Source organism: Myotis nattereri (assembly GCF_964212035.1).
Source record: "Myotis nattereri genome assembly, chromosome: 14".
In the NCBI taxonomy this organism is placed as follows: Eukaryota; Metazoa; Chordata; class Mammalia; order Chiroptera; family Vespertilionidae; genus Myotis; species Myotis nattereri.
The window spans coordinates 33,488,613-33,500,826 of NC_138089.1; the positions used below are offsets into that span (position 1 = coordinate 33,488,613).

Genomic DNA, 12,214 nt, shown 5'->3' on the forward strand with positions numbered 1-12,214 from the left:
CCGGGGGCGGGACGGCCTCGGTCCCCTCCGGACTTACTCGCTTGTGCTGCGCGTCAATGCGGCGCTGGCCCCCTCCCATCAGCGCGGCGCGGCGCTTTTCCTCTATGCGCTCGTTAATGGAGACGGGCTGGCTGCACAGGCTGCGGACTGCGACCCGGAGGCCGCTCACCCCGACGCTGAGCCTTGCTCCAGCCGCCGCCACGCGCATTGCCGCCGCCACGCGCATTGCCGTCGCCATATTTGTCCCGCCGGCGCGCCCCCAACCAGCGCACCTGAGTACGCAAGTGCGTGGCCGAGCGTCAGCGTAGCGGGGTCTGCGCCTGCGCAACGTCTGCGGGACGCAGCCATTGGAATGCAGAGCGTGCGTGGGAGGAAGGCCTCAGATATCCAGATCCCAGGCCGCCCCACAGCGTCGCCGGGAGGATTGGGAATCGTCCTCTCATCTCGTACCCTCCTGGCCACACACAGAGGATGACCTTGATCCTTGCTCTTCTCTGACTACCTAGACCTCGAGTTCTCTCATCACACTTGCTCCAGGAAATAGATAATGAATTAGCCAACATTTATTGAACAGTGGACCAGGTGTGGCATTTGGCACTTGCATTAGCTTGTTATACTCTTTCCACAGGTGAAGTCAATGAAACACAGAGTTAGAGTGATTTGATCAAGGCTGAAGATGTGGTGGAGCCAGGATTCAAACACAGGGATGTGCCATGTGCCACTTACTGATCACAGGGCTCCTAACTTCTAGGGCAGTGGTTCTCAACCTTCCTAACGCCGCGACCCTTTAATACAGTTCCTCATGCTGTGGTGACCCCCAACCATAACATTATTTTCGTTGCTACTTCATAACTGTAATTTTGCTACTGTTATGAATCGTGATGTAAATATCTGATATGCAGGATGTATTTTCGTTGTTACAAATTGAACATAATTAAAGCATAGTGATTCATCACAAAAACAATATGTAATTATATATGTGTTTTCCGATGGTCTTAGGCGACCCCCTGTGAAAGGGTAGTTAGATCCCCAAAGGGGTCGCGACCCACAGGTTGAGAACCGCTGTTCTAGGGAGTGGTTCTCAAAGTGTGGGCCCAGCAGCTTCAGCATCCCCAGGAAAGAGATGGAAATGCAAACTTTCAAATTCTCAGGCTCCACACCAGACCTACTGAATTGAAGGTTCTGGGGGTGCAGCCAGCAATCTGTTTCAACAGATGACCTCTCGATGATTTTTGATGTTTTACAGTCACTTCTCAGGGGATTTAGAACTGAACTGTTGGGAATTTGTCCTTATTGCCTCCCCCTCGAAGAGGCCGGTAATGTTAATGCAATTCAATTCAGCAAACATTTTAGGAATTTTGAGCACCTACTTTGTGCCAAGAACTAACCACCAGGACTTATGCTTCCTGGATTAGGAATTGTTCGCCTAGCTATTCAGGGAAGCTGAGGGACCAAGGCCTAAAGTCATGTAGCTGGACAAAGTTCGCTTGCATCTGTCTGACTCCGTAGTGGGTGCTCTTGGCTCTACATTTGGGTCCCTGTTTAAGGACAAGGGACTGACCTGGCAGCACAGGGGAGAATTTGGGCAAGTCTGGGTGTACCAAGGAGAGTATCTCTGAGAAGGTAATTGTATGCGAGGGAACACTAGCAGTGTGAGCAAAGGCCTGACATGTTCAGATTTTCCCCCTCTTCCCCCCCCCACCTCCCCCCCCCCACACACACACACCCCCCACACACACACCATGGCTGTGTCCCCAGCTTCTGGAGGAACCGTGGTAAATGAGAATGGGAAGTGATAATGGAGTTAGACTGTGAAGAATTTTACCATGTTCAGAAATTGGGACTTGATTTGGGCTGGGGGCAGTGGGACTCTTTTGTCCTAAAGTGCTTTGTAGATCCTCCCCTATGGCACATCTTAACACCATGTTACGATTGTTTAGCTCTCTCCCCAGCTAGATTTCTAAGCCAGAAGGCAGGGGCCATGGCTGGCTTACTCACCACTGTTGCCCCTGCAACTGGAACAAGTCCCAACACATAGGAGGCCTTCAGAATGTGTTTGTGGAATTGAACTGAGCTAGCACATAGGCAATTGCATATGGCTCTGGAGGTTTTCTCCTTAAAACTATAGCCGAAACCAGTTTGGCTCAGTGGATAGAGCGTCGGCCTGTGGACTGAAAGGTCCCAGGTTCGATTCCGGTCAAGGGCATGTACGTTGGTTGCGGGCACATCCCCAGTAGGAGATGTGCAGGAGGCAGCTGATCGATGTTTCTCTCTCATCGATGTTTCTAACTCTCCCTTCTTCTCTGTAAAAAATCAATAAAATATATTTAAAAAAAAAAACAAAAAAACTATGCATGCTCTTCTACACCTGATACCTTGCTCATGTATCATCTCTTCAAGGCAGTCTACCCTGATCCCCTCTCTGCCTGGATTAGGGTAAGTATTGGTTCCTCAGGGAGACAAGGATTTTTTTTTTCTTAATTTAACTTTGAATAACCAGTGCATAGCAGAAAGCCCAACAGAGGAGGGATCCATAAATGACTTTTTTTTTTTTAATCCACCCAAGGATATTTTCCCATTGATTTTTTAGAGAGGGAAAGACAGAGAGAAATATTGATGTGAGAGAAGCACAGCCATTGGTTGCCTCCTGCACACGCCCCATCAGGGCCTGGGCCGGGGAGGAACTTACAACCTCGGTACATGTCCTTGAAACCAAAATCAAACCCGGGACCCTTCAGTCTGCAAACCAACGTTCTATCCATTGAACAAAACCAGATCCTCCAAGAAGCTGAATCCCAGATAGGATTGAATTTGTAAGAAATGTATTCAGGTAAATGCCTGTGAGAGAAAATGGGAAGAGAGCCAGAGGATTCTGGGAGTCTTCAGACTGTGATTATAAGGTAAACCTGCCCCTGACTGAAGGAGAGAGGGAAGGATGGAAGGCAGGCCCAGTATAAGCATCTTAGACTGTAGAGCAGGTTAAGGAAAATTGAACAAGACCATCATGGAGTCTTGGAGCAAAGTCACCTGCCAGATGAGTCCCCATCTCCCAGGAAGGGGCCTGCTTCAGTTTCCCTGGCACACTCAGTCGTTGGCTGGGAGAAGCCTGTAGATGAGTGGCCTCAGAGCAAACCCAGCCATAGATTTCAGAGGCCAGCAGCTGGGGTGCATGGTTGATTCCACTCCTTGAGCTGGAGATCTGAGACATACATTCTCATGGCCACCGCAGTCTACCTTTGCCCCACACAGATGTACCACTCTGCACAGGTTTGGGACTCAGTTCCTCCCTGGATCCTGTGGGCTTTGTTCCTGAGAGGAAACTCAGAAGTGGGTGTTAGTGGAACAGACTCTGTTGATGCAGTTGATCTCAGAGCCACACCTAGTATTAACCTCTCCCTCCTTTACTATCCATTCTCAAATCCGCTCACCCTCAGCAATCGCCTAGGCAGGTCTTGGTGCCTTACCTGGCGATGTAAACCAAACTTTTATTCTGGAAGGGTCTGAACCATTGGTAATATCCTTTCAGTCCAGGGCTGCTGGTATGTCCATTCATGGTTGCAAAAGAGCAGGAGAGTACCAGGAAGCACCCAAGACAAGTGAATCGCCTAGCTATCACATGTGTTTCCCCTTGTCCCCATTGTGCAAAAAAACAGCCCTCCTGCTGACCAGAATCAATTACCCTTGCTGATTCCTGGACACAGACTTCAAAGTGACCTGGCAGCAGCTGCAGCTTATAATTCAATGGAATCCTTGCTATATCCCTTGGCAAAAGTGTGGCCTCTTTGGGGACTAGAACCTCGAACCCTGCAGAGTCCAGAGTTGTGAGGACAGCCCTAGGAGGTGATCTCAATGGTTAGAGCATCGGCCTGTACACCAAAGGATTATGGGTTCAATTTCTGGTCAAGGGCATATACCTGGGTTGCAGGTCCAATCTCTTACCCCAGTTGGGGTGCATGTGGGAGACAACCAATCAATGTGCCTCTCTCACATTGATGTTTCTCTGTCTCTGTCTCTGTCTTTTTCTTAGCACCCCAACCCTCTCTCAAAAAAATCAATGGAGCCCTGGCTGGTTTGGCTCAGTGGATAGAGCTTCGGCCTGTGGACTGAAGGGTCCCGGGTTCGATTCAGGTCAAGGTTACATGCCTGGATTGCAGGCTTGATCCCCAGTGGGGGGCATGCAGGAGGCAGCCAATCAGTAATTCCCTCTCATCATTGATGTTTCAACCTCTCTCTTCCTCTCTGAAATCAATAAAAATATATTTTTTAAAAATCAATGGAAAAAAATATCCTCAAATGAGAATTAACAGCAACAAAAAATAAGTAAGGACAGAAAGCACAAAATTCCTTAGTGGGGCATTGGATGTTATAATAAGTGGGGTCACTCCTGCTGCTTCTATCTGTTGGTTCCCCAACCCATGTATTCTTCCTATTCAGGACACAGCACCATAAAGAGGCCTCTGATTGAATACATACACTGTGTCCTGAAGGAGGGCACCTCATCCATCCAGACTGCTCCCTCTGTACTGTACTTCAATGCGTGTAGAAGGCCATTCCAAACCTGCCTTAGCTGAGCTTTCCAATGTCTCTGGAGCTTTGCTACTCTAACAATTAGGTCTTCATCCTGCCACTCAGCTGTGTATTCCCTTCCCCTGACAGAGATAAAGGTCTCTTTGTAAGCTCTCCCAAAGGCCTTATGTTTCTCTCACGTAGCCAAAAACTGCTTGTTGTTAATGGCCTTCAGTCTCTCATGATTTCAACATAGGGTGTCAATACAACTTACTAGTAACCACCCAATTTTACTATCTTTGTAGTCATCGCTCTCTTCTTGCTTTTCAAATGCTTGCATCATCACGTCTGCCACAGCATTCCCTTCTACCGAGACATTTTCTCAGGTTAACACTGGTGAGAGCTTTAGCAGTTGTGCCAGGAACTACCTGAGTCCAACCTACTAACCAGGCTGGCATCCTCTTTGCCTTATGGGCAGTAGATGAGCCAGTCCAAATTCCTATCTTACCACGTATTTTCATGGACCACTCCCAGTACCACTTGTGTTAGTCTGGGTCCCTGAGAAATGGTTGCAAGATAAAATTATCTATGTAAGACATTTATTAGAGGAAATGCCTAGGAGAGAAAATGGGGAGGCAAATAGGGAGGCGGGTGGAGTCATCAGACTGCAATGCAAGCCCGACCCCAAGTGAAGAAATGAAGGAAGAAATATTGGATGGCAGCATCTTACACCCCAGTGCAATTCTGAGGAAAGTTCGACAAGGGCGTTTGGGATTTCTCCAAGTCACCTGTCAGAGGAGTCTGGCATCTCCCAGGAATGGGCCTTAGTTTCTCTGCCACACTTAGTCATTGCCTGGAAGCAGTCCCTAGGAAGCATTAATGAACTCTCTGAAAGGGAAACTAAGGAAGCTCCCATTTACCATTGCATAAAAATACATAGAAATAATTTAAAATACATTTTTACACTTGATAATTGTTAAGTGATATTTAAGATAGGCAAATGTATTTTATTTCGTTTTAATTTATTTTAAAAAATATATATCTTTTATTGATTTCAGAGAGGAAGGGAGAGATAGTAACATCAATGATGAGAGAGAGTCATTGATTGGCTGCCTCCTACACACTCCCTCCTGTGGAATCCAGCCGGCAACCTGGGCATGTGCTCCTGACTGGAATTGAACCCAGGACCCTTCAGTCTGCAGGCAGATGCTCTATCCACTGAGCAAAACCAGCTAGGGCCATAGAAATAATTTAACCAAGGGTGTAAAGGACTTGTACTCAGCAAATTGTAAGACACTGAAGAAAGAAATTGAAGAAGATACAAATAAGTGGAAGCATATACCATGCTCATGGATAGAAAGAATTAACATCATTAAAATGTCTGTACTATCCAAAGCAATCTATAGATTCAATGCAATTCCTATCAAGATACCAATGGTATATTTCACAGAACTAGAACAAATATTCCAAAAACTTAAATGGAACCACAAAAGACCCCGAATAGCCACAGCAATCTTGAGGAAGAAGAACAAAGTTGGAGGAAGCATGTTACCTTGTATTAAGCTATACAACAAAGCCACAGTCATCAAAACAGCATGATATGGGCATAAAAACAGACATATAGATCAATAAAACAGAAGAGAGAGCCCATAAATAAACTCATGCCTTTATGGTCAATATTTGACAGAGGTGGTAAAAATTGCAGTGCGGTAAAGTTAGTCTATTCAATAAATGGTGTTGGGAAAACTGGACAGGTACATGAAAAAAAATTAAACTGCACCACCTTCTTACACCATACATAAGAATAAACTAAAAATGGATTAAAGCCAAAACCGGTTTGGCTCAGTGGATAGAGCATTGGCCTTCAGACTGAAAGGTCCCAGGTTCGATTCCGGTCAAGGGCATATACCTGGGTTGCGGGCATATCCCCAGTAGGAGATGTGCAGGAGGCAGCTGATCGATGTTTCTCTCTCATCGATGTTTCTAACTCTCTATCTCTCTCCCTTCCTCTCTGTAAAAAATCAATAAAATATATTTTTAAAAAAAATAAAAATGGATTAAAGACTTAAATGTTAGACTCAAAACCATAAAAACCCTAGAAGAAAACATAGGCATTAAAATCTCATACATTGCTTGTAGCAATATTTTTTCTATGTTTCTGTGGGAAAAGGAAACAAAAGAAAAATAAACAAATAGGACTACATCAAACTAAAAAGGGTTTACACAACAAAGGAAACCTTTAACAAAATGAAAAGACAACCCACTGAATGAGAGATTGTATTCAACAATGATATATCTGATAAGGGGTTAATATGCAAAATTTATAAAGAACTTATACAACTCAACACCAAAAACAAAACAAAACAAAAAACAACAACAAAAACAATCCAATTAAAACATGGGCAAAGGATCTAAATAGACACTTTTCCGAAGAGTACATATACAGATGGCCAATAGCTATATGAAAAGATGCTCAATGTCAGTAATAATCAGAGAAATACAAATTAAAAGTACAATGAGATATTACTTCACACCTGTCAGAACGGCTGTTACCAATTAACGAACAACAAGTGTTGGTGAGGATGTGGAGAAAAGGGAACCATTGTGCACTGTTGGTGGGAATGCAGATTGGTGCAGCCACTGTGGAAAACAGTATGCAGTTACCTAAAGAAATAAAAAATGGGCCCTGGCCAGTGTGGCTCAGTTGGCTGGGTATCATCCCATGCACCGAAAGGTTGCTGCATTTGATTCCTGCTCAGGGCACATGCCCCAGCTATGGGCTCGATCGCGTAGGGGGCGTGCAGGAGGCAGCTGACTAAGGTTTCGCTTTCACATCATTTCTCTCCCTCTCCCTTCCTCTCTAAAAGTCAATTAAAAATGTAAGCCCTAGCTGGTTTGGCTCAGTGGATAGAGTGTTGGCCTACGGACTAAAGGGTTCCAGGTTCCATTCCAGTCAAGGGCGCATGCCCAGGTTGTGGGCTCCATCCTCAGTAGAGGGCATGCAGGAGGCAGCCAGTCAATGATTCTCATCATTGATGTTTGTATATTTCTCTCCCTCTTCCTTTCTCTCTGAAATCAATAAAAAATAAGTAATAAATAAAAATCAATTAAAAATTTAAAAATTGAACTGCCTTATGACCCAGTGATTCTACTTTGGGGGTATATCTGAAGAAACCAGAAACACTGGTGCAGTGCAGCATTATTTACAATCACCAAGATTTGGAAGCAGCCCAGGTAGTAGATGAGTGGATAAAAAAGCTGTGGTACATTTACACAATGGAATACTACATGGCCTTAAAAAAAAAAAGAAATCTTACCTTTTGGGACAGCATGAATGGACTTGGAGAGTATCACGCTAAGTGATATAAGCCAGTCAGAGAAAGACAAGTTCCATATTATTTCACTTATATGTGGAATCTAATGAACAAAATAAACTAACAAAGAAAATAGAAACAGACTCACAGATACAGAGAACAGACTGACAGCTGTTAGAAGAGAGGCATTTGAGGGACTGGGTGAAAAAGGTGAAGGGATTAAGCAAAGAAAAAAAAACCCTCATAAATGCTGACAACAAATAGTATGGTGATTTCCAGAGGGAAAGTGGGGTTGAGGGTGTAGCAGAAGATAAAGGGGAGATAAGTGGTGATGGAAGGAGACTTGACTTGGCGAACACACAATATATAGATGATGTATTATAGAATTGTACACCTGAAACCTATATAATTTTATTAACCAATGCACCCCAATAAATTCAATAACATTTTTTAAAAAGACTGGTAGGGTCCTGGCTGGTTTGGCTCAGTGGATAAAGCGTCGGCCTGCGGACTGAGGGATCCCAGGTTCAATTCCAGTCAAGGGCATGTACCTTGGTTGAGGGCACATTCCCAGTAGGGGGTGTGCAGGAGGCAGCTGATCAATGTTTCTCTCTCATCGATGTTTCTAAGTCTCTATCCCTCTCCCTTCCTCGCTGTAAAAAAAAAAATCAATAAAATATATTAAAAAAAGAAAGAAAAAAGACTGATAGGGAGCTTAAGTAATGGAGAAATAGACAACCTCCAGGGACAAACGGGCTGTTTTCCAAAAATTCAATTTTAAATTATTTGGAATGCAGAACATATTTCCCTTAGAAGCAATGCTATGAATAATTGCAGTTATTTTCTTAGCAAAGTCCACACAAGATTGTTTTACTCATAATGTAACAGAAATATCTGTTAAGAAATTTTAGGCTTGCATCAATTGCATCCCTAAATCCTCTCCACGCTGAATTGTAAATTAGCTGTGTATATAACTGCCACCCCAACTAGACTGTGAACTCTTTGAGGGCTGGAAACTGTTGAATTATTCATTTTTTTATTCTGAATGCCTGGCATGTAACTGGAAATAAATGTTGGTTGCATAAATGAATGGACAAATTTAATAGGCATTGGAATAATGTTGAAAGTATCTTGGGGAATAAAAACACTAACATTTAATGGGTACCTTAATATGTGTCTGGCACTGTGCTGGGTAGATAATCAATAAAGCAAGATGCTTTGTTTATACTAGAGTTAGGGATGAAGAAGCTGGAGGCAATTTTAATATTTGAGATATAAAATAAATGAGTGCGCCCTAACTTGTTTGGCTTAGTGGATAGAGCGTTGGCCTGCGGACTGAAGGGTCCCAGGTTCAATTCCGGTCAAGGGCATGTACCTTGGTTGCAGGCACATCCCCAGTAGGGGGTGTGCAGGAAGCAGCTGATTGATGTTTCTATCTCATCCATGTTTCTAACTCTCTATCCTCTCCCTTTCTCTCTGTAAAAAATCAATAAAATCTATTTTAAAAAAAATAAAATAAATGAGTGCTGGAGTTGCTAAATAAATGTTTTTGGATGAAATGAATGGATAGATGTATTGATTTGAAAGAAATGTCATAGAAAAATATCAATAGGAATTGATATGCAAAGGAAAATGATTCTTTTGAGGATCTCTAAGACTGAGTGTTGGGGAGGTATAACCACAGCTAAAGAGCAGAAAATGGAAAAGGAAGTTGTTAACAGAGAGGACTGGTCAAGGAAAGAAGAGAAGTTAGGCTTTGATTTAATTTCATCTGATTTATTGCTCCCTGTAAAAATGCATTTGCTCTAGACAGTCTCCAAAGATTTGTTATGAGTTTAGATTAAGGTTAGATTGAAGTTAGATTGATTTCTTTCCACAATGATAGTAAATTAAACACTTGTTCTGCTATAACAATGCCATCAACTGGGTGGTTTAAACAACAAACACTTATTTCTCACCATTCTGGGAGCTGGAAATCTGAGGCCAGAATGCCATCATGGTCGCCTGATGAGGGCTCTCTTCTCAGTTGAAGATGGGTGACTTCTCCTTGTATCCTCACATGGCAAAGAGAATGAGAACTCTCTGGGGTCTCTTTTATAAGAGCACTAATTCCGTTTTTGAGGGCTCTACCCTGGTGACCTAGTTATCTCCCAAAGGCCCCACCCTCTTAATACCATTGAACTGGGGGGTTAGGATTACAACATCTGAATTTGGAGGGGACGCAAACATTCAGTCCATATCAGATGGCTATAATGGTGAAGGCAGTAGAGTGGACATACTAGGCAGAAAGGGAGAATGCAACATAGGAAAGTGGGGGAGGGCAATTGTTATCTTTAGATAGTTTTTGGTGGAGGAAGAAAAAGATGGGGACAGAAGAAGGAGGAGGAGGGGAAAGGCAAACAACTATTTCATAATTTCATAAAGGGCCTAACCTCTCAGAAAGTCCCTCTGACTTACTGCCAGCCTGATCATTGTTCTTTGAAAGCATCACTACAACTACTTCTGCATTTACTTCATTGTCCACAAAGTGCAATCAATAAATACTTGTTGATGGATTATTCTGAGTGTTTCAAATCAATCCACACTTCTAGTTTTATTAAGGATTTTAGAATTGACATTGATTAAGCTGAAATAAGAACTGTCTTTAAATTTGCAAGACATTTTATATCTCTCCCCAAGGAAAAGCAAATATGTAAACCTTTGTCCATGCCCATTATGCACCAAACACAGTACTGGAGGTTTTCTTTACAATATTGCATTCCTAGTAACTCATTATTATTTTAAAAATTACTTAGTGCCCATTATATGTCAGATTCTATCCTAGGTGATGACGATAAAAGGCAAAGAGGGAGAAACTCTGACCTTTTAGCAGTTTTAGTATAATGGGGAGAAGATAGGGCCAAATCAAGAACTGTCAGGAACTGTAAGTACAATGAAAGAGGTAAGCACTTGGCAATACTGGAGAATAGAAATAAGTTTTAATTTAAAAAGAGTAGGTAATACAGACAATTAGAATGGGACATCTGTTTAAATGAAAATTTTCATTTGTCTGAATAAAAAAATTTTTTTTTGAATGACAATTTAACTGGATGCCAAGAGGAGCCTAAGGAGACATGATTAAATGTTGTAGGCCCTGGAGGTCATCCTGGATCAGGAAAATGATATTAGAGAAAAACTGAATAAATGTAAATAGAATATGGATTTTAGTTAATCATGTGTATTACTATTAGTTCCTCAATTGTGGCAAATGTACCATACTAATGTAAGATATTAATAGGTAAAATTGGGTGTAGAATATACTGGAACTATTTGATGTATCTGTGTGATAATTCTGTAAATTCAAAACTGTTTTAAAGTAAAAATTTCATTAAAATTCTTAAACTTGCATCTTGTATTTTTGTTAGCTCTGGCAACACTAACACTTTACTTCCAAATAATCATTCAGCATAAAATATAAAAAATAATCTTAAATTGATAATTAAGGGATTTGAGTTGTATATAATTTCTCCTAGGTATTTGATCCGAACACTTTATTTTTAAATATAATATTTATTGAAGTAAAGCACACATAGAGAAAAGAGTGCACTAAACATAAGTGTGCAACTAGATGAACTTTCACAAAGTAATCACACTAGTGTGTGGGTGTAACTACAACCCAGATCAGGAAAAGCATGTGACCAGCAGTCCAGAAGCAACCTCATGGTCCTTTCCTATTAAAGGTAATCATTATCATGACTTCTAGCACCACAAATTAATTTGCCTGTGTACCTAACATAAATGAACTCAAACAATATGGACTGCCAAACACTTTATTTTCTATACACAGTTCATTTGTTTTCTTTCTTTTTTTTTTTTGGCAAGGCTCAAGCAACCAAATAATTATTAGGGATTATTCTTCAATGTGGAAAAAAACTGGCTTAAGTCCCCCCCCTCCAATGAACCATCAATAAAATTAATCTTAATTTGGCTTGTGTACATCTCAAGAGATTTAAAAAATACAGTTATGAGAAAATCTGCAAGGTTAAAGCCCTGCAAGTAATCACTTTTCTGGGGTGACTGCTAATTTATGCTGCCTGAATAGAAAACGGTGCTGATTATTTTATTCTTGCTGCTCCTTTGGGAAAGAACCACCTCTGGGTTGTGGAAGAAGACCTTAGAATTTGGAATGAAAATAGACATGTATACTGTAACAGTTTTATTTGAAGAGGAGCTTGGAAAAAATCTTTTATAAAAAAAAAAGATGGGGATTTTCACAATGAGGGTGAACTTTAGGGTATCTGCCGCTTTCCGGATACAAGACAACCAAACATATTTTGCTCCACTTTAATATCTGCTTTGTTGCGTAACACAACTAGGAAGTTAGTCCTTATTGCTTAATACTTAATTGTTGGTAA

At 41.9% G+C, this 12,214-nt stretch overlaps 1 protein-coding gene across 1 annotated transcript in view; it reads right to left on the reverse strand.

The window, feature by feature from the left end:
- The window catches only part of PCCB (propionyl-CoA carboxylase subunit beta), a 55,484-nt gene extending 55,231 nt beyond the window's left edge, over window positions 1–253 (reverse strand). Inside the window, exon 1 of the mRNA XM_081106168.1 lies at window positions 38–253. Within this exon, the coding sequence (XP_080962294.1) occupies window positions 38–238 (201 nt within the window). The 5' untranslated portion in view covers window positions 239–253. The remainder of the gene's footprint in view (window positions 1–37) is intronic.
- Window positions 254–12,214: the final 11,961 nt, after the last annotated feature.